The 23,257-nt window shown below is 41.4% G+C and overlaps 1 protein-coding gene across 1 annotated transcript in view; it reads left to right on the top strand.

The window, feature by feature from the left end:
* LAMC1 (laminin subunit gamma 1) overlaps positions 1–23,257 on the top strand; it is a 155,348-nt gene that overhangs the window by 69,015 nt on the left and 63,076 nt on the right. Inside the window, exon 2 of the mRNA XM_072998133.2 lies at positions 22,853–23,157. Within this exon, the coding sequence (XP_072854234.2) occupies positions 22,853–23,157 (305 nt within the window). The remainder of the gene's footprint in view (positions 1–22,852; positions 23,158–23,257) is intronic.

Genomic DNA, 23,257 nt, shown 5'->3' with positions numbered 1-23,257 from the left:
CATTAGATCCCGGCCATGAAAGCCTTCGCGAATACTTTGTATAATTGTTTCATAATTATTTATAATTTCATGTGCTAAAATAAAAACAGTAATCATTAACTTAGCATATTTAAAGTGTTTCGGAGAACTTCACAGATATTCACAGATTCCTGCAAGCTTACACTAAGATACATAGACATGATTTTCCTGATATTGCACATGAGGTCTCAGGATGAAAGGACAATAATTTGTCAGAAGAGACATAGTGGGTTTACTGCTTATTGGGGTGTTCCTAAATCTTGCTCCTGGCTTACCTGCCTGTATGCTTCCATGCCAGACATAAGATAGTAATGCTGACATATAAAGCTCAGAATGATTTGGATACCTGTCAGAGTGTCTCTCCCTGAGATCTACCACCTGTATCTCCCAGGCTTTGATGCTGCTGATGGCCACCTCGAGGGAGGGACAACCAGGCCTTCTTAGTGGTGGCCACCTAGTTGTGGAAGGCTGTCTGTGGACGTGTGCCAGGCACCTACCGTCCTGACATTTAGAAAGCATATAAAAACCCTTACTTTTCAGAGGCATTTTAGGACAGCCTCCCCTTTTCAATTGTTGTTTCTTGACTTTATTCATTTCTTGTGCTCTCTGTGAGTTGTGTTTTTTGTTTTGTTTTGATATACTGCTGTAGTGTGCGTAGGGTGGTGGTGGTGGTTTTGTTTATGTTCATGCTTTCGTTGGAAACCACCCAGAGCAGTGGCACGTTGCACAATCTCATGAACATTGTGGACATGTTTGAAAAGCGCTTCTATGTGTTAAGGCAATTCTTCAGTGATTTGCTTTAGCAGTATTTGACAATTCCGTAAACATTACCTTTGTTTCGAATTCCCTGTATTTGCCCTTGGTGACGTCAGCATATACTCCCATCTGATAGCTACAGTACCATGATGATATCCTCTGTACCACGTGAGCCTGGTTTGGCTGCAGCCATCCATGTGATAGCATTAGTTAGATTAGAGGAAAGATGCAATGAAGGAATATCTGATAGAGAAACAGGCAGCAAACATGAACAAAGAAAGGTAAAGAATCTCAGTTATTGGTTACAGGAAATACTTTTCCCACTCTCAAAGTCTGGATAGCAGGATGAGGGCAGTTAGATTTAGCTGGAGAGTGACTCACTGACAGTCTGTTTTTCTGTCTGTCTGTCTTTTAATGCGTACCACCTTTCCCCCTATTATAGTTTACATAAGGAACATAAGGTCCTCCAGATACTGTTAGAATGCAGCTCCCATCACTGCTCAGAATTGGCTGTGCTGGCAAGGACTGATGGAACATTACAGCCGAAGAACATTTAGAGGATCGCATGTTTCCTATGTTTGGTTGTTTTGCACAACAGATATGCACCTGTTCTATGACTTTATAGTTCCCCCAGCTTTCTAAGTTTAACATTTTACTCTGAGTTTTTAAAATATTTCTGAAGTTCTAAGATCTCAGAAATATTTAGTGCTGTTGTGTTATATTGATTATATTCCTTTTTTACTTATTTTGCATTACATTAGATTTTATGGTTCTAGTTCTGTAACGTATTAAATTGTTCTGTGATGTTGCTGTTACATGCCATCCAGTCACCTCCAACCTAGGGCAACCCTATGAATGAGTTACCTGCAGAATGTCCTGTCCTCAACAACTGTGCTCAGTTCTTGTAAATTCAAGGCTGGACCTTCCTTTATGGAATCAGTCCATCTCATGTTTTGTCTTCCTCTTTTCCTGTTGCGTTCAACTTTTCCTAGCAGTTGATTCCTAAGCTTTTTTTTTTTAACTTTTCTGTCATCTACCTAGAGAGAGTTTGTTGGCCTGTATATATGTATCATAAACAAATACTAAATAAATAGTATTTTTATTGTCTGATTGTTTAGGTCCATCTCATCTCTATCACATCTCCCCTCAACCCTAACTTCAAAGTGATTTCTAAGATTCTCTTTTTATTACATGAGTGTAATCTCTGTGTAAGGAAAAGCACATACAGACTGAAATCGAGGCACAATTAGATTAGGCCCATTGAATCAGTGGAACTTGCTTGGGTATTGACTTATCAAATACCCACTGATTCAGTGGGTGTAATCTAGTTGTGACGTTGCTGTGCTCTTCACACTACACAGTGGCTGAAATCCAGTAACATCTATTTGTCTAAGGACACACATTGCAAAGTGGACTTAGTACCTTTGCAGTAATGCTGTAAATAGTCTTTGTGTGTTATGCATATGTGACCCACCCTTCCATATTTCACATTCGTGATCAGACTTCATCTTCCTATAAGCACCTAGTTTGTATAAATGGAAAAACTGTAGAACAGAGATACAATATCTGGATTTCCTTTTGTTAAAAATGTTCTTTGTGCTGTTTTTCTTAACAACTTTTCTGATCCTTGCGTTATAAACAAAGATGAATTTTCTTCCATATTTCAAGAGTTCTAATATCTGACACTACATAAACATTGGTGTCTCCCCCCCCCATTGCTTTATAGAAGTTGCTGGGTTTCCCCTCAAATATTGCTGGATGGGGGGGGGGAGAACACTTGAATGGAGCAAGACAGAAGGCAGCTGCCTTTTATTCATACAACAGTGAAAAGTACTTGGTAAGAAAAACGTGGCTTGAATCTGTAGCTCAGCCTGACATCAGATTGTCATGGAATACCATGTTGGACAGCTTTGCACTGTCTCAGCCGCCTACAGTACCAAAGTCAATGGGGCCTTTGTTCCAGCCACATTAGAAGAATGCATGAGCTAATAGAGGGGTGGGAGTTTAACTTGGTCGCAGTACTTGGAGGCTTTGCTGAATTTCCCAGAGGGTTTAAACATTTCCTGCATCCTTCCCTGCTGAAGGAGGAACCTTTGTAGAGTTGGGGGGGGGGGACTCCTGCTCTGAACCATTAAGATTGCTTCATGTCCATTCCTCCCCAGCCCCCGCCTCCAGTTGCCCAGTCAAGCCATATCTGTTGTCCAGCAGTTTCTGTTGTAAAAACTTGAGTAGAATTCTTGTATACAGAATTTGTTGCACAAAATGGGTTCTTATGTTTGCTTTAGAAGCCTTATATTCCATTCTTCAGCCTTACCTAACATTAAACAGGTAACAGATAAGAGAGAAACAGCAGCAGCAATGCTTTTTAAAGGCAGCAAGGCATATTCAACAAATTAAACAGAAGTGAGTGTCCATAAGTTCAGAACAGTGACATTGATGATGATAATATTCAGAAAGACCTTAAAACACTGGAAGATTGCCATATGGATCTGAAAGACATCAGTGTTGGAACAAAGTAAATGCCTTCCAAAGAAGGATGAACACCTTCTGAACGGTCCTATTCTTTAGCCCACAACCCACTCTTAGTATCCTGCAAGAAGCAGACCCAACTAAAGCCTCTGCAGAAAAAAGAGATATTTTAATACCTGGTAACATCTTAATTCAGCTATTAAGATCTTCTGAAGAGGCTTTAGTTCTGCTGTTGCTTTGGAGCTGAGAAACAAAACTTTATTAAGATTTGGAATATATGCATTGTTTTTGACTTATGAGCTTTTGTGGGTTCTTGGCTTTATTTGAGAACAGTACTTCATGTACAAGTGAACTGCCTGTTCCAACATCTGTAATTTTATAGATGTTCTGGAACAGCTGTTGATAATTTTCTTACCACTTTGTATTGTGCGTACCTGGAGGGTCAATATAAATTGAGATTATAAAGGGGTTGTTTTTGTATCCATGTAGTAGCAGTTTAGGGGACGTGGTGGCGCTGTGGGCTAAACCGCAGAAGCCTGTGCTGCAGGATCAGAGGACCAGCAGTCATGAGATCGAGTCCACGTGACAGAGTGAGCTCCCGTCGCTTGTCCCAGCTCCCGACAACCTAGCGGTTTGAAAGCATGCAAATGCGAGTAGATAAATAGGGACCACCTCGGTGGGAAGGTAACAGCGTTCCGTGTCTAAGTCGCACTGGCCATGTGACCATGGAAAGATTGTCTCTGGACAAACGCTGGCCCTATGGCTTGGAAACAGGGATGAGCACCGCCCCCTAGAGTCGAACACGACTGGACAAAAAATTGTCAAGGGGAACCTTTACCTTTACCTTAGTAGCAGTTTAGCATCCAAAAATGTCCATGTTCAGTGACTAATTGAAAATAAAGTTTCAGGATTTATTCAGTTTTTTAATGAATGTTAAAATCATTTCATTTTTTAACAGGGTGGATATGTTTTAAATCAGTTTGATTTAAATTTAAAAATTATTTTTTGACAATTTAAATTTTTAAAAAATCAATTTTATTTAAATCATGATTTGAATCAATTTGTTTTATGAAGTCATAGATCTACCTTATTTTTTTAAAATGCCCCCATTTGGGCAGCAACTTTTTAAAAAGTTATTATTTAAATACTAACAAATCGAAGGATGGTAGGTATTCCATTCTTGGGGAGAGGAAAGCATTTTCTCTATTTAAATGACAGAAATATCACTACACATAGTATCTTGGAAGAGGCATTACTCTATCCCCCAAGGATGGAATAATGCTTCTTTCAAGATACAATGTGTTGCAAGATTTGTGTCATTTAAACAGAGAAAATGCTTTTCTCTCTGCAAACTTTGGTTTAGTCATACTATTTATCCACAGGTGAGTAAAGTAATAAACTAAAACATGTGCAGTTAGCTGGCTGTGGTTTTTTTTGATCAAGTGACATCCATAATTAAGAAAAGCAACTTTGAGGTCTGTCTTCAGTAGTTTAATAAACACACTCCTATTCTTTTGTCAGGGGAAATTTCCAGAAAAGGTGAATCTGAGTGGCTTGCACTGTTACACATTTGTATTTGTGTACATATGGTCTAAACAGAGAAATGGTATAGAATAGAAAGAAGTAGATAAAGCTGATAAATGTCTGGAAGGATCACACAAAAAAGATAAATCATTTATAGCATCTTGGAAGTCATAGTGGCTGTGGAGAGTTTGTTCACATGATGTGAGACAGCTGAAGAAATGTAAGGTCTTGGGTCTAAAGAAGAGGCCAGACAGTCTGATGGGAGACAGAGCAGAAGTTTTTTTTCTTAAATGGAAGACACATTTCCCATTTGACAGCTTCTTCCTCCTTCATGTCAGGAGCAATCCATAGTTGCCTAGGAGATGTCCAGATGTGCTCCCAGCCCTCACATTCTTCAGGAAGGCTCCTGTGCCCCCCTTTTGCACAGCTGAACTGAGTACAGGTATATGAAATCTGTTACCTGACAAAGTTATTATAGCCTTGGTATACCAATGGCTTTGGGTATAACAAGAGTAATCCAAATCCACAGGTAGGTAGTATCTTTATTTGGGACTCATATTCTACAAAACTGCAAGCTTTAAGTTCCCCAGAACGCTTGATCAGGTAGTGGAAGCGAGGAAGCAATAGGTTGCTTCAAGGATAGTATCTTCTTCTCCTCCTTTCTTCTTCTTCTCTAAGAGAGTTTAGGAGAACTTCAGAGTTTGCATGCTTTGTGGAAATTTTACTTGGTTCTAATAACAGTATTCTCCACTTACGGATTTTGGTTCTATCTTTTTCCTTGTGGAACAACAAAGCAACCTTTATTTTTATAATCAGAGTCTATATAAGCAAAGCCACCAATTTTAGGTTCTCATTTCTATAGGGAACTTGATGAGTGTGCCTTAAGTACAAATTGAACCTTCTTTGAACTCCTATGTTGTCCTTCATTCCCCAAACGGTTCTGGCTCCCAAGGGGATTCCTGCTTGAGTAGGTGGACAATTTAGAATAGATTTTTGGCAGGAGTTGAAAGGAAGGAGGCAAAGTGTTTTTGGCTGCTATTCTAGAAAAATAAAGAAACATAGAAAGGTAAAGTTCATCCTGTTGCTATGGGTAGGCACAGAAATGCCCACAATGGTTTGAGAAACAAACTTGCAAGGATGCAATATAGCTCTTTTTTAAAAGGCTTCTTTGTTGAGGCAGTTGATTTCATAGTTGGAAGGCGGTCTTGCAACTTAAGTTGTATGCAGATATTATAGTGGTGCTAGAAAATGTCTCTAGAAGGCATTTCCCCACCTCCCGCTCGCATCTCCACACACTCCAAATCTTCAACAGAGTCTAAGCATTTGAGATAGCTAGAGAAAAAGAGGAGACCCCCCCCCAAGAGCCATGGAGATCAAATGGGGTTCTGAATTCAACCAGACACACCTGTGTAGCAAGCCTACATTTTATACTGTATATTGGCTGAAATCTTGTGCCTGTGGTAGCTGCAATAGCGCCAAGGCAGAAGTGCTGTCCGGTGCATTGCAGTTAGTCGCAATGGCCACTGTATGACTGATCATAAAATTGAATTGAACAATGCCTAGCAAAGTTACACTGTGCATGTTCATGTTGTGTGGCGACAGACAGGATCCCAGCCTTTGAGCACTAGAAGAGAGGAACTGTGGCAGTGGTGGAAGGTTAATATAATCCGAAGGAAAGGGAAGTTGCTTGAATCTTTCTTCTCATGATGCTTCCCTCCAAAGCTACTTCCCTTGCAACTTACCTCCCAGTTGGGCTCTGAGAGAAAATAATAATAATACTGCGAGGACAGGGAAAGTGTGGTGAGAACAGGGATTCTGTACTCCCTGCTTGCCTGCTCTCTCTTTGCTTTAAATCATCCTTTTTATCATGACTGGTGTTCTCATACATGGATGGTGCTGTCATCAGATCTGGTTGGATCTCTTGAATCTTGTGAGAGGCATAATTTAAATGTGTGTGTGCGCGCGCATGACAGAGAGAATAATAGCTGTTTCAGAATAATAGCTTTTCTGGTTGGTTTTTATTCCACAACACCTTTGAAATTTAGCCCCTGAAAACAATACAGCCTTTTGGCTACTATAACATACTGTGTACTTTGTAGTTTCTTCTAATTTATGTTTAAATAATTTTCTGTTCATTATGCAGAAGAGCAGTTGGTACAGTGGGTAGTGTGCCAGACCTTAGGATATCTGGGTTCAAATGTCTGCTTGGTCATAGAAAAATTCATGGACAATGACAGTGGAAAGCCACTCCTTTAACATCTTGGATACCACGGCAGCCCTACTGGGGTTAACATAAATCAGAAATGATTTGATGGCACACAGATCAACTGAGCCTCCTGTCGCAGTGGTTAAACTGCTGTACTGCAGCCAAAACTGTGCTCACGACCTGGGGTTCAATCCCAGGTAGCTGGCTCAAGGTTGACTCAGCCTTCTATTCTTCTGAGGTCGGTAAAATGAGTACCCAGCTCGCTGGGGGGGGGGGCAATGTGTTTGGCTGCATAATTAACTTGTAAACCACCCAGAGAGTGCTTGAAGCACTATGGGGCGGTATATAAGCAGCACGCTTTGCTTTGCTTTTTAGAAATAGCAACTCTCTGTATAAAAGAGGAGCTCTGATGAAATCTTTGTTTTAGAAAAGTTGCTAATAGCAAACTTGCACCATAGGATGATAATTTAGGGAAGGTTTGGATGGTTAATGTAGTTATAAGATGCATCCTAATTTCTCCTTGGGAATGACAGAGACATTTATTTGTCTTGTATTTTTTAACAAGAATTGACCTGTTCACACTTCCAAGATAAATATGTAAACTGGAATAGAATTGCTCATTGATCTTCTGATTTTTCTTAATTTGGGGGTGTAGTTGTCTGATCAAAGATGAATACATTAGCGGAAACTGCGCAAAAGCATGTATGGTTTAGGAAACCAGCATGCAGAAAGGAGGACGTCTTTGTTAGGAGGACATCTTTGTCAAAATTATGCATGTGAGGGGAAACCTTCTGAAAATGTATTTGAATTTCTGCAGGAATTTAGGCTCTTTTTTTAAAAAAAAATTGTAAATTGAGGTGAAAATAGATGGAATGAACATGTATTTGTTAGAATGGAAACATTTTAGACAATTAAAGAGGTAGATTTGCTCATCCTTGTTTGCCACAAAGGTAAACTGGGCTGCACGTAGGCCCTCAGTCAATAGTGAGCCTGTTGAGTACTGATTGACTCTGCAGGAATGTGAAGCAGAGCTTACATTTTTGGACTATAACTCCTAATATTTACATTGGACCTTAAGAAGAGCTGTGAAAAGTTAAAGATAGCATAGTAGAGGAAGCCAGAGTGGAAGAATTCCAGCCCCATGCTTATCTCTTGAAGGCCATCTTCTCACAATCTGGCCCTTGTATAGTCAAAGCACCAGCTGGCAGGAATATTTTGTGATATAAATTATCCATCCGTTCTGAAGAGTGGGGGGGGGGGGACAAGGGACCTTTTGTACTCTGAGGACAAGGGAGGGGCTTTCTCTTTTTATTGACTTCAATGGCATCTCTCCGTACTTTTTCCTCTCTGTATTTATAGATTCAAGGCTAAAGTGCTTCCTTTAACATTGCTGGTATTTATGCAGAGGGGTGGACTTTTGAGGCCGCTCCCCTGCCCCCGCAATTTCCCCCCCCAGCCCAGCGTCCTTTGCTATCCATGTGGTTTGTTGTTTTAAGGCTACTTCAGAGCAAAGCAGATAAAATCTTGAGGATGGAATGATAAGGTGGTGCTGGCTCGCAGCTCTCTGTGAGCCAGCAGCATTTTAATGCACCTTCAGTTCAAATACAGCAGGGGCGATGAGCCTTTGTCCTGCCGCAGGTTTTGGACTACAACTCCCATCGTCCCTTACCATTGGTTGTTCTGGCACGGCTTCATGTTTTTGCAATCCCGAACATCTGGAGAGCCAAAGGTCCCTTATCCTTGAAATTCAGGTTTAGCCTGAATTCAGGTTTAGCCTGAATTCGTGATGGCACTGTGGGCTAAACCGCAGAAGCCTGTGCTGCAGGGTCAGAAGACCAGCAGTCGTAAGATCGAATCCACACAACGGAATGAGCTCCCGTCACTTTGTCCCAGCTCCTCGCCAACCTAGCAGTTTGAAAGCATGTAAATGCGAGTAGATAAATAGGTACCACCTCGGTGGGAAGGTAAAACGTCATTCCCTAGTCATGCTGGCCACGTGACCGCGGAAACTGTCTATGGACAAACGCTGGCTCTATGGTTTGAAAAGCGGGATGAGTGCCGCCCCCTAGAGTCGGACATGACTGGACTAAAAAATGTCAAGGGGAACCTTTACCTTTACATTTACCTTTACCTATACCTATACATGCAGGGAGTACCTGGCTGTAGTCCCAGAGGTTTGATTCCCCTGCATGGTCCCAAAGGTTCCAGAAGAAGGGGCTGGTAAACTGCCTCTGAGTACTCCTTACCCAGCAAACTCTGAGAAGGGTCATCATGGTCAGAGCTGATGACACTCAGTTATTATATACATGTTATTGGTGGTATTTCCCCTAGCTTCCCCCCCCCCCCCGTTGGGGTGTTTGTGCACGTGTAGCCATTTTTTGTTTGTTTGTTTTTATTGTTAACTGGGTGTCTGAAATCTTAAGTCAAATTGTTTGCAAATCAGTCAGAGATCTATCTGTGGACCTTGATCTGTTTCCCTTGCCCTGCATTTGTTGTAATTGGTAAAATGTAAGGTGAAACAGAAAAAGGACCATGATAAGAGGTCAAGTCTCTGTAGGAGACCGTTCCAGAAGGGGAAGATCCAAGCGGTAGTTAGTCCTAGCAGGCTGATTAATGGGGCTTCATTTCTCACCTCTTCCTAATCAGTGAGGATTTGGTAAGTCAACTCTCCCATAAGTTCCATTGATTCAGTGGGCCTACTCTTGTTGTGACTTATTACACTAACAACAGGATTTCAGCTGTTGTGTCATGTTTGACTGCTTTGCAGCTAAAATATTACCATGCTTGTTTTATTTTAAATCAGGCAATTCTGAGCTCTTTTAAGACGGTCTGCCTTTTTCTTTATGTCCTTTCCCTAGAAAACAGGCATGCTAATGTGTGGATGTAGTTTTCATTTCACTGGCTCTTTCTCATGTATTTATTTTACTTCATCCATAAAATGACTGTAGTTACCGCTTCCTTGCTTCACTAATCTCTGCTCTTGTGAAAGTCCCCACAAAAAAGTCCCATTTGGGTCTTTCTGCAACCAAATGAAATGAGATTTGACTACAGGTTTCTTGCCTTATTTGTAAAAAGAGTCAGACATCACCTCTGAAGTCCTGTTAGCAGACTGAGATTTATTTATTTAAAAGATGTATTTAATTTTTTTACCCCATCTTTCTCCTTGAAAATGACCCAAGGCAGCTCACAACAATGAAAGGCTATATTCAAAGTTGAAAGTTGAAAACAATGAGTATAAAATGGTGGTTAACATCATTAAAACACAATATTTAAACTATGAAAAATTAATAAGGAGTCATCTTACATCATTAACAGGCAATATTAAGGCAAAGATCAACAAGCATACTATTTTTTAAAAATTGTCCCTCCGAGAAATGGAAAACACAAAAATGGAAAACACAAGTAGTACTAGAAATCCAGTCAAAGCAGTAATGCATAACAATCTATCTAAAATTTATCCTTAGAGGATGAAGGCATGTGATCCTTGAGGATGACATGCCTCAGGTGGAGGAGTCAAGGGCAAAACAGAGGTTTTGAGGGGCCCCACTGGCAGCCCATCACACAGGAGACAGAGCCTGGCCCTCCAGAAAGGAGCCATTCTTTCCAGGTGAGGGAGAGGTCTCCAAAAAGGAAAGACCACCCGAAAGAACAACAGCATCTCTGAATACAGGGTAGTTGGACTCAGCTAAGATGGCATACTTGGTTCCTTTAGGGGTATCCTAGCTGTAGGAAATAAGTGAGTAGCTGCAGCTATGGCAGGGAGTTGCTCACACCATTGTTAGATAAATAAAACAGCACAAACCTCAAACCAGTGAAAAGAACCTACTTCTTGTTCCTCTTTTTCAACATACCTTTTCTTTTTGCCTGATAGATCTTCTGCTGGCCAGACTGTATACAGACATCACTTTTGGCTACTCCTGGTTAGGACTGTTGCCCTGGTATGATAGTGACTGATTCTGGCTTTTACTGTAATTATTCTCATGCGTGTTTCCTGAACTCTTCTTAGTCTTCTCTTTGTACTAACTCTGCCAGTCCTCCAACTTTTAGTATTTACTGAGGATATTTCATAGCTTGCTGGGCACTTGTAGCCTCACATCAGGACAGGATCATTCATTCACTTATTTTCTCTCACCCTCACTCATAGTACTATACAGTATATATTGCTCTATTCTGCCTGTTCTCCTCCACCCCAATTGCCATCCAGAAGACCAGATGTTTGTTAGTTCTCATTATTTCAGGAATGACTGACTCCCAGTACCCACAGTGCAGTAACAGGAGTAGAAATCAGAAGTGCTCTGTGGTTGTCAAACAAGGCTATTGCAGACATTGCAGCAAAGGTGTAAATAATGTAGGCATGGATTTATAATATGGGCTGAATGCTGGTGAATTTTCATTATCCTTAGGCATGGGGCAGGACTCTTAATGGAAAGTGAGCCACTTGGTAAGGAAGGCGTAATTCGTCCATACCCACACTCCCCATTTCTCCTAGGGTGACAGAGAAAGGTTTCCAAAATTCTGCAAAATTACATAGCTCTGAGTTGATTTTGTATTTCCACATTTTTATTTTAAATCAAGTCTTTTCAGGGCAAGCTGATATTTTGGCTTTGTTGGCTTCCCTCCTTACTGGGCTTTGGGGGAGAATGTGGGTGGGAGTTAAAAACACTGCTTATTTATTCTTGTCAGTAATTGCTGAATAGCAAACTTCAAAGCATTCTAGAAATGTTAATTTATTCTGCTTTTTCCTAACATCCTGTGGTGCGTATAGGAGAGAGAAAAACGTTCAGAATGACTTTCCCAGTGGTCAGTTAGCAAATCTATCAAGGCTGAGGTCATTGGTGTGGTCCCAGCTTCTGTGGTTAGTGTGCAAAACAGTAATGCCTCAATATGATTTTAGTTAGTCCTCAGCCTCTACTTTTCCTTTTTGCTGCCTTTCTTATGTTGTTGTTTAGTCGTTTAGTCATGTCCGACTCTTTGTGACCCCATGGACCAGAGCATGCCAGGCCCTCCTGTCTTCCACTGCCTCCCGGAGTTGTGTCAAATTCATGTTGGTAGCTTCGATGACACTGTCCAACCATCTCGTCCTCTGTCGTCTCCTTCTCCTCTTGCCTTCACACTTTCCAGGGTCTTTTCGAGGGAGTCTTCTCTTCTCATGAGATGTCCAAGTATTGGAGCCTCAGCTTCAGGATCTGTCCTTCCAGTGAGCACTCAGCCTTGATTTCCTTTAGAATGGTGGTTCCCAAAGTAGGAAGCAGTGAAGAATGAGATGAGTGGAAAGAGAGATTTCATCATCACTGAAGTATTTTAGTGCTTTTCATCATCCATTTCTAATGACTTCTGTAAAACAGTTGTCCTACTTCTTTATCCTTGTAACTGTCAAGACTCCTGTTGTTAGTGTAATAAGTCACAACAAGAGTAGGCCCACTGAATCAATGTTTCTCACTCGCCCTTTAATTTCAGGCCATATCAGCAGTATCCCTAATAACTGGGAAATGAAGTCATGAGAGGTTACAGCTAACTTTCATTAGCTTGGATCTTTCCTTCTCTTCTTTTAGCCTTAAAGGATTTGATACAACTTTTCTTTCTTAGCCTAATACAGACATCCAGTCTGCTAGATTCTTGCATGTTGTCCTACATCAGAGCTTTACATACAGTACTGTGTTCCAGAAAGAATGAGGATGACCCTAGCAGCTTCCCGGGATCTTTGAGTCACATGATGAGTGATCATGGTTAATTGGAAGACAGCTTACTCACCCATCTTTCTTTCTTTACAGTGGGGAGAGAGCTGAGGGCAGAGGGAATGAGTTTGACACAGAAAACTGATAGGCCTGTTTATTTATATAAAACATTGATATGCTTGCCCAAATGGCAGTACTTTCAGGGCAGCTTACTAATATTAAAAACAAAAGCAATCAGTAAAAACAGACATTTTACATTAAAACCAATGCTAAATGAAACATATTAGAATTTTAAATGCTGGCAATTAAATTTAAGGCATAAAACAAAGATAGGAATCAGTAACAAAGCTTTGAGTGCCTGCTGAAAGATCTTAGTCCTCCATTTAAATGTGACCTTTAAGGATGTCAGGTGGATCTCTTGGGAGGTCATTCTACATGTGGGGCCAAACTGCTGTTTCAGCTACAGTATTTCTTATGATGAAGAGAGGCTTTCCTGAAGGTAGCAAAACATACTGACATAAGGTGATTGCAGTGGTTCAGTGGCTTTGTAAAAAGAACAAACGACAACTCGGAAGTTTGCATACTCTGTATTTTCAACCAGAGGTTGTACAGTAATAAAGACCCTTGCAGGGTGCGGGCGGCATACAAGTTGAATAAATAAGGAAGTTAAGTCAGTCAGTCAGTCAGTGACCAGGCAGCTTAGAAACCCATGTGTACATTTGTGCTTGTGTAATGTTTGAGTGTTAATTTTCCCTCCTGTTAACAACCTGTTGTGTTGTACCAAAGGATCATTCAAAATAAAAAAAAGATTTATAGGTTGGATGTGTGTGTGTGTGTGTGCGTGTGTGTGTGTGTGTGCGCGCTACTGTTGCTACTGGAAAGTATGTTAGAAAACCCTGGTCTGAATCTGACATAGACTCTTGCATAGCAAAACACTTGTAATGTTGTACACTTGTCGGTCCCTTAAGAGAAACAAGACTTTTGCATGTATGGATGAACACAGTTAAAATTCAAGGGGAAAAAATCTTAGATTGAGACTTGCTGCAAAAATAGGCATAATCAGTGTGGTATGACGTGGCTGTTCAGAACCTGAGAAATCCAGACAGCTTGAAGTGACAAAAGTGGTACTATAAACAATTGTGTGTTCTTTTGTGTTTGAATAGCGCATTGAAGACAGTTGCATCACCCTGTCTGCTGTGGTTTGGGGTGAGCGACATTCTTTCATATGTGTTTTTGTTGCCTGGCTGCAGAACATGTTTATTATATGCATATATACAATTCTACCCACCGAGGTGAAACAATAACAGCTGCCATACAGCTGTACACCTCATCATGGGAACTTTTCTCACAGCCAAGAAGTCATGAGATGAAGGTGATTTTTTTGGAACCAATTTTACAGGCTCTTTCCACAGTTGTAATTCTTGTTTAACTGTTTCTAGCACCCCAGGGGTGCAGCTTTCTAGTTCTTCCTGAGCTGTTCCACAGGTCCTTTTCGCCCTCCCCCACATCACCAGGTTTTAACAATGAGGGATCTTGTCCTGCAATTACCCTCCTACTGGATTATGTGAGTAACTTGGAATCATGTTTCTTCAGCTTTAGGGAGGTTTTTGACCAAAAAGCCTTCCTGAATTACACATCTAGGGTGAGGAATGGCAGCATGCATCATTGTAAAACCTGAGAACAATAAACAGCGTCCCCTCTTGACACACTCTAGTGCAAGACTGTCAAGCTAGTCTATGCTTGAAATGCCTCAAAACATCTCTTTAACAGAAGTTCCAGTGTTCTTGAACAGTGAAGCTTAGGAACACTGATTTCCTTTCCAATTCTGAAAGGCTTCTCTCTCTCTCTCTCTCTCTCTCTCTCTCAACAGCCCACTCCCACATGCAGATCTTGAAACTGTTAAAATTGTTTGCCTGCATCAAGGGATTTAAGCAGGTTTCCTTGCCTTGGGTGCTTCTAAGTGAACTAAAACCTGCTTCGTTCCAAAGTGCTGCTTTCTCATCCTCGCCACTTCCAAGTCCTGACATATCTGAATCATATGCCTCTTTTTATGAAACAGAAAATTCCTTATAATTTTTACTATTCCATTGTAGGACCCTCTAATTAGAGAGAAGCTGTTGTTGCAACTCCACTATGGGGCTTAAAGAGATAGAGCGGCTATTTTGAAAATGTCCACAACTGATTTTTTCATGTAGCAGTCACTTGGAAATGTAAAATATAATGAAAAGCAAGCATCTCTCTCATTTTTAAGGGCTTCCTCCACAAATCATAGTCACCTCATAGTATAAGTGATGCTCCAGAGCAGTATTTCCCAACCCTGCCCCCCCCAGATGTTCTTAGACTACCACTCCCAGAAAGCCAGCACATTTAGTGATGGAGGCTTCTGGGAGTTTTAGTCCAAGAACATCTGAGGACCCAAGGTAGGAACTACTGCTCTAGAGTATAAGAAGTTCCCTCATTCATAATTTTTATCTTAGAATAGGATTAGGAAGACTGTTCATAAGGTTGCCTCTGGCAAAATTGCAGTTTCCTCTAGGCCACTAAGCGTTTATTAGTACTGTACATAATATCAGCAACAAGGGACGTGGTGGCGCTGCAGGCTAAACCGCAGAAGCCTGTGCTGCAGGGTCAGAAGACCAGCAGCCGTAAGATCGAATCCACGCAACAGAGTAAGTGCCCGTCGCTTGTCCCAGCTCCCGCCAATCTAGCGGTTCGAAAGCATGCAAATGCAAGTAGATAAATAGGGACCACCTCGGTGGGAAGGTAACAGTGTTCCGTGTCTAAGTCGCACTGGCCATGTGACCATGGAAGATCGTCTTCGGACAAAAACGCTGGCTCTATGGTTTGGAAATGGGGATGAGCACTGCCCCCTAGAGTCGAACAGGACTGGACAAAAATTGTCAAGGGGAACCTTTACCTTTACCTAATATCAGCAAAGTTTTAAGCTTTCAAAGTTCTGTTAGCATAAGTAGTAAAAATCTGAGCAGGTGTTTCATTTTCATCTGCAGATTGGTTGCTCTTCTCAGTGCTTAACGTCACCTAGATTGTGCCCAATGTTATACTTTGGCCATCCAATTATAAATGGATTTGGTTCTCTAAGCATCTGTGTGTTCATAGACTATTAATACCTTTTCTGGGCTAATAACTTTGGTTGACTTGTTTGCAAGGTCCCAAAATGCATCCTTCTTGCTCTCTCTGTTAGGTGCTGGCGTTCTTTGTCAGACAATCTGATACAAAAGAAGTTTCCTGAAGCAAGTCCATTTGGTAAGCTGCTGAATAAGAGAGATGCAATGAGAACCGGAAGTCCCACACATTCTTAGCAGTAGTAATGCTCATGATTTATTAATTTGTCATTTGTTGGACATGGTTGAAGGAATGCCAATTACGTGAAGGACTCTTTAGTTAAGACCTTTTTTTGCACAAATCTCTTGGGAAATGTATGTAGCCTGGGATGGTTTTTTTGTAAATCAATACTATAAATGAAGTGGATGACCACATTTAATGTGTTAGAATTTTTGCTGCTTCCAGTGTATTTAACTGTTTAATGTCAAACAATCTCCCTCCTTGCTCCTTCCTTCTCAAGATAATTCAGTTGAGATGGAGACAATTCCTTGATCCCCTAACTCTAATGGTGTAATAATAATAATAAAAGAACTAACAAAAGTTCTTCCTTTAACAAGAGGCCCAAATGTCTCTGTTTCTTGGCACAGCTCTAGATTTTTCTTTGATGTGTCAACTATAAGGAAAGTGAAAGCATGAGCATAATTTTCTCTTCTGAGAGATGTACATAGCAAAAGATCTCATCTGATTGATTTGGTTTCTTCCAGTGTTGTACACACATGATGTGAGTAGGAGCTCCCTGACACAGGCTCAATATTAAGAGTCTTTTTAAAAATTAAATCTGTAAAAGTGGATTTCAATTGTTCAAAACACTTCCTAGATGCTATTTCAGTAGATCTGGCGATAACCCTGAAGATTACACCATACTAAATTTATTTAAAAGCAAGACTCACTGTATTCAGTAGGATTTACTTTCAGGAAAGCATTCTTAAGATTGGAGCCTTGGCCAGTATACACAGACTCTGCTAGAGATACACTGTTTTCATTTTAGACTATCATGTCTGTGCTTATTCATCCGAAGCATAAATGAGCCTTTTGCTTAATATGCTCCGTGATTAAAGCAGGTAGTATCTAATTAACCATAGATTGTTGTTTGTTTCTTTTTCCTGAAGGAAGAAAACCTGGTTACCAGGAACAAGCCAGGATCCTAAGCAACAGTTTTAAGTTCAGTTTCAAATAGGTGCAAAGGAAAATGGAATCTAAGGCTTAATTAGAGGCTTTCTTGTGTTAGCTTGATAGATCACACTGGAAAAAGAGAATCAAAAGGGCTGTATATACTGGTAAAATTTGTTTCTGTTTTGGATTAACCATAGTGATCTAGGTGGCAGAATATTTTGGTAATTATAGATGTTCCCCTCCTATCTCATTTGTTGTTGTTTAATCATTAAGTTCTGTCTGACTCTTTGTGACCTCATGGACCAGAGCACGCAAGGCCCTCCTGTCTTCCACTGCCTCCCGGAGTTGAGTCAGATTCATGTTGGTAGCTTTGGTGATACTGTCCAACCATCTCGTCCTCTGTCATCCTCTTCTCTTGCCTTCACACTTTCCCAACATCAGGGTCTTTTCCAGGGAGTCTTCTCTTCTTACGAGATGGCCAAAGTACTGGAGCCTCAGCTTCAGGATCTGTCCTTCCAGTGAGCACTCAGGGTTGATTTCCTTTAGAATGGATAGGTTTGTTCCCCTTGCAATCCAGGGGACTCTCAAGAGCCTCCTCCAGCACCACAATTCAAAAGCGTTAATTCTTCGGCGGTCAGCTTTCTTTATGGTCCAGCTCTCACTTCCATACATCACTACTGGAAAAACCATAGCTTTGACTATGCAGACCTTTGTTGGCAAGGTGATGTCTCTGCTTTTAAAGATGCTGTCTAGGTTTGTCACCGCTTTCCTCCCAAGAAGCAGGCGTCTTTTAATTTCATGGTTGCTGTCTGTGAGGGTTCGTATAGAGCCTCTTGCTCTTTTTCAAATAAAGCAGGAGTCATTTTAAAGTTAAATCAAAACTTGGATTTATTGAGTCATTTAACTGTAATACGTTGTTCAACTGTTCTTCCTGTAACTTCTCTCTTGTCACCAACGGCAACGCAAGGGCAACCAAACATTTGGATCAAAAGGGCTCAATGATTTGTTCTCCCATGGCCCGGGTAAAAAGGGGTCACTTTCTTCAATAGGGAGTTCTCTTTCTTCATTCCCTAGTAACGGTAGGGTCTCTTCTATTCTAGTCTCTCCACATAAGGGTTCCCCTTCTCTCTCACAAGGGACCCATAGTCCCGGAGGTATTCTCTCCTCCGGGCTTCCTCTGCATGCCATGCCCGGCGTTCCTCTGCTTCCCTTGCTGCCACCTCCTTCTCCGTCAAACGTCTTCTCCACTCTCAGGCCTCCAACTCACCCCAGTATGAGGGTTTCTGGGGCAGTCCTCTCCTCTGGTGATAGTCAGCCTCCTCACAGGGCACCTTCTCCTCTTCCCATCTGCCCATCCAAGGATCTTTTACCCAGATGAGTTCCCAACCCTCCAGGATTGGGTCTCTCTCACCTTTTATTTCTCCCATTCTACCACGGACCTCCCTCTTTCTTCTTTTCCCGCCAATTCCCGCTCAGTTTGTGTGGCAACCGTTACTCTCAATAATCTCTCCTTCAGTTCTTGGGTGTCAATTCCCCGATGGACAGTCTTTTGGGGTGGTGGAAGCGGGATGGTTTGAACCTCCTGAGAAACCCTACAGATGGACAGCACTCCAACAAGAGCCTATACGCTCACATCTCACAGTGTCACCATTTGCAGTGATCATGGAGCCCAAGAAAGTAAAATCTGTCACTGCCTTCATATCTTCCCCTTCTATTTGCCAGGAGGTGATGGGACCAGTGGCCATTATCTTAGGTTTTTTGATGCTGAGCTTCAGACCATTTTTGCGCTCTCCTCTTTCACCCTCATTAAGAGGTTCTTTAATTCCTCCTCACTTTCTGCCATCAGAGTGGTATCATCTGCATATCTGAGGTTGTTGATATTTCTTCCAGCAAAACTTTCTCCGTAATCCAGCACATGTTAGCAATTTGGTCTCTAGTTCCTCTGCCCCTTCGAAATCCAGCTTGTACTTCTGGGAGTTCTTGGTCCACATATTGCTGAAGCCTACCTTGAGGGATTTTGAGCATAACCTTGCTAGTGTGTGAAATTAGTGCAATTGTACGGTAGTTGGAGCATTCTTTTGCACTCCCCTTCTTTGGGATTGGGATGTAGACTGATCTTTTCCAATCTTCTGGCCACGGCTGAGTTTTCCAAACTTGCTGGCATATCGAGTGTAGCACCTTAACAGCGTCATCTTTTAAGATTTTAAATAGTTCCACTAGAATGTCATCACCTCCACTGGCCTTGTTGTTAGCCATGCTTTCTAAGGCCTACTTGACTTCACTCTCTAGGATGTCTGGCTCAAGGTCAGCAACTACACTATCTATGGTTGTCCGGGACATCCAGATCTTTCTGGTATAATTCCTCTGTGTATTCTTGCCACCTCTTCTTGATGTCTTCTGCTTCTGTGAGGTTCCTACCACTTTTGTCCTTTATCGTGTCCATCTGTGCACAAAATGTTCCTTTAATATCTCAATTTTCTTGAACAGATCTCTGGTTTTTCCCTTTCCATTATTTTCCTCTGTTTCTTTGCACTGTTCATTTAAGAAGGCCCTCTTGTCTCTCCTTGCTATTCTTTGGAAGTCTGCATTCAATTTTCTGTAACGTTCCCTATCTCCCTTGCATTTTGTTTCCCTTCTCTTCTCTGCTGTTTGTAAGGCCTCGTTGGACAGCCACTTTGCTTTCTTGCATTTCTTTTTCTTTAGGATGGTTTTTGTTGCTGCCTCCTGTACAATGTTACAGGCCTCCAGCAATAGTTCTTTAGGCACTCTGTCCACTAAATCTAGTTCCTTAAATCTATTCTTCACTTCCACTGTGTATTTATGAGGGATTTGGTTTAGAATATACCTGAGTAGCCCAGTGGTTTTTCGTACTTACTTCAGTTTAAACTTGAATTTTGCTATAAGAATCTGATGATCAGAGCCACAAACAGCTCCAGGTCTTCTTTTTTATAGAGTTTCTCCATCTTTTGCTGCAGAGAACATAATCAATCTGATTTCAGTATTGCCCATCTGGTGATGTCCATGTGTAGAATCACCTCTTAGGTTGTTGTAAAAGAGTGTTTGTGATGACCAGCTTGTTCTCTTGACAAAACTCTATTAGCCTTTGCCCCACTTCGTCTTGAACTCCAAGGCCAAACTTACCTGTTGTTCCTTTTATTTCTTGACTCCCTACTTTAGCATTCCAGTCCCCTAGAATGAGAAGAACATCTTTCTTTGGTGTCAGTTCTAAAAGGTGTTGTAAGTCTTCATAGAATTCGTCAATTTCAGCCTCTTCAGCATCGGTGGATGGTGCATAAACTTGGATTACTGTGATGTTGAAAGGTCTGCCTTGGATTCATATTGAAATCATTCTATAATTTTGAGATTGTATCCCAGTAGAGCTTTTCCCACTCTTTTGTTGACTATGAGGGCTACTCCATTCCTTCTATGAGATTTGTGCCCACAATAGTAGATATGATAATTACCGTCCATTTTAGTTCATTGATGCCCAGAATGTCAATGTTTATTCTTGCCATCTCCTGTTTGACCACCTCCAGCTTCCCAATGTTCATAGATCTTACATTTCGGGTTCCTATGCAGTATTTTTCTTTGCAGCATCAGACTTTCCTTTCACTTCCAGGCACGTCCGCAGCTGAGCGTCCTTTCAGCTTTGGCCCAACCACTTCATTAGCTGTGTCTGGAGCTACTTGTATACGTCCTCTGCTCTTCCTCAGTAGCATGTTGGACACCTTCCTACCTGAGAGGCTCATCTTCCAGCGTCATATCTTTTAGCCTTTTGTTTCTGTTCATGGGGTTTTCTTAGCAAAGATTCTGGAGTTCCTGCCAGTTCCTGCTCCATGTGAATCACGTTTAGTCAGAACCACTCAGTTTGACCTGTCCGTCTTGGGTGTTCCTGCATGACATAGCCCATATCTTCTCTGAATTACTCAAGCCCCTTTGCCAGGACAAGCCAGCAATCCATGAAATAGAATCCTGTCTTCTAGCCCCCAATAACTTCCTGGCAGTGAAGGAGGTTTCATGGGTGCCTTAGGACCTTCAGGGGATAAATTGGAAATAATTAATTTCTGAAAAATTGCCACAGCTCATAACATCAGTACCCTTACGCGGTATAACTTACAATTACAGGGTTTTAGTTGCTGTATAATAATGTTTACAACAAAAACGAAGGAATCAGAAATTAGTTTACACAGAAATTGAAGAGAACTGTGTGGTCCTTACACAATAAAATACAGGAGTAGATGACACCTTTATAATAATAATCATGTACCATCAAGTCATTTCTGACCTATGGTGAGCCTTTTCAGAGTTATCCAGGTTGGCAATACTTAGAAGTGATTTGCCCGTCCCTCCTTTTGGGGGCATCCTGGGACTGTGCAGCTTGCTCAAGGCCACACAGGCGGTCTCTATTCACAGGAGGCTGAGTGAGGAATCAAACTCCCAACCTCTGGCTGTGCAGCCAGACACCTAAACTGCTGAGCTGTCCAGCCAGCACAATACCTTTATAGACCACTAAAAAAAAATCGTACAATCTACTAGGTTTTGTGGATGAGTGCCAACTTCTTGCAATGCACCAGTGTCTTGTCATTAGTGCAGAGAATTTAGAGTCCGAAAAGTTCATGACAGATGGATTTGCCAGGTGTATTTCTTAGATGTAAGTTTTGAAAGGTGTAACCCGTAATTGGAGCTGTGGTTCTAAATTTAAAGCTGAGAAAGCTGTTTATTGGAGATCACACTCCAGTTCTTCAGACAAAGAAGCCCAGGCATTGTGCATTGTGGCCACTTTTTGAAACTACAGGTTTTTATTTGGCTAATAATAGGGTGACACGAAAGACCCAGAGTCCTATATCTGAGAATTGGGGTGTATATTTAGTAAACTTGTTAGACAGAACCAAATTAAAGTCAAATTAATATTACCTAGAGGTTAAAAATAGATGTTTCCTTCAGCTTGCAGATCTGCATGGTTGACACTGAGAATCCACATGTCTTCTTGTTGGTTGGTTGGTTGGTTGGTTGGTTGGTTGGTTGGTTGGTTGGTTGGTTGGTTGGTTGGTTGGTTGGTTGGTTGGTTGGTTGGTTGGTTGGTTGGTTGGTTGGTTGGTTGGTTGGTTGGTTGGTTGGTTGGTTGGTTGGTTGGTTGGTTGGTTGGTTGGTTGGTTGGTTGGTTGGTTGGTTGGTTGGTTGGTTGGTTGGTTGGTTGGTTGGGTGTGTGTGTGTGTGTGTGTGTGTGTGTGTGTGTGTGTGTGTGTGTGTGTGTGTGTGTGTGTGTGTGTACGCGCGCGCGTGCGCGCGCGCATTATTTCCGTTCATTCTGTTGAAATCTAAGTGAGCCATGTAGTTCTTACACAATATAATGCAGGACTAGATGATACCTTTATAGACCACTTAAAATGTATCATATCATCTGTTATCTTTCATGGATTAATGCCCACTTCTTCAGGCATGCATCAGTGCTTCATCGTTAGTGCAGAAAATTTAGAGTCCCAAAAGTTCATGGCAGATGGGTTTTTTGTTTGTTTGTTTTTAGTTTTATATTTGTGATTTAAAATGCCTGGAAGAGAAATGTTTTGAGTTAGGAATTGAAAAGAAAGTAACGTTCTGTTAGCATCAGTGGTAAATATCTGATGTTAGGGTGACACCACTGAGAAAGCCCTCTCTTTTGTATATATATATATGTGTGTGTGTGTTATTCCTTGTGATGTCACTCAGAGGAGGGACTCCTGAAGATTTTAAGACATGGGTGGGATAATATGGAAGAAGATGCTCCTTCATGTGTTGCTGGATATAATTGCATACTTGGCATATTTGAGTAGGAAAGTGATTAGATGTCATGTTGCATTGTCCTTTTGGTATGTGAGTATTTTGAAGAAACCAAAAACCAATGTTCTGATATCATTGAAAGGAATGTTGAAAATATTTTATCTTTACCTGTATTTGTTGTCTCTTCAACTTTTTTCCTCTTTCATTTTAGGAAAGGCCTTTGATATTACGTATGTACGCCTGAAATTCCATACCAGCCGGCCAGAGAGCTTTGCCATCTACAAGCGGACTCGGGAGGATGGTCCATGGGTCCCTTACCAGTATTATAGTGGCTCCTGTGAGAACACGTATCAGAAAGCCAACCGAGGCTTCATCAGGACCGGGGAGGATGAACAGCAGGCACTTTGTACAGATGAATTCAGTGACATCTCTCCACTCACAGGAGGCAATGTGGCCTTTTCAACACTTGAAGGGAGGCCCAGTGCTTATAACTTTGATAACAGCCCTGTCTTACAGGTAAGAAAAACTAGTATTGGGTCAGAGACTGTAACAGGTACATCTCACTTCTTACAGTTCAGGTCTGTGAAATCCTGTCACATTAAGTACAGTGAGAACC

This window comes from Pogona vitticeps, chromosome 4 (assembly GCF_051106095.1).
Source record: "Pogona vitticeps strain Pit_001003342236 chromosome 4, PviZW2.1, whole genome shotgun sequence".
NCBI lineage: Eukaryota > Metazoa > Chordata > Lepidosauria > Squamata > Agamidae > Pogona > Pogona vitticeps.
The sequence above is the reverse complement of the archived record's forward strand: the minus strand, read 5'-3'. Positions and strand labels throughout refer to the sequence as shown.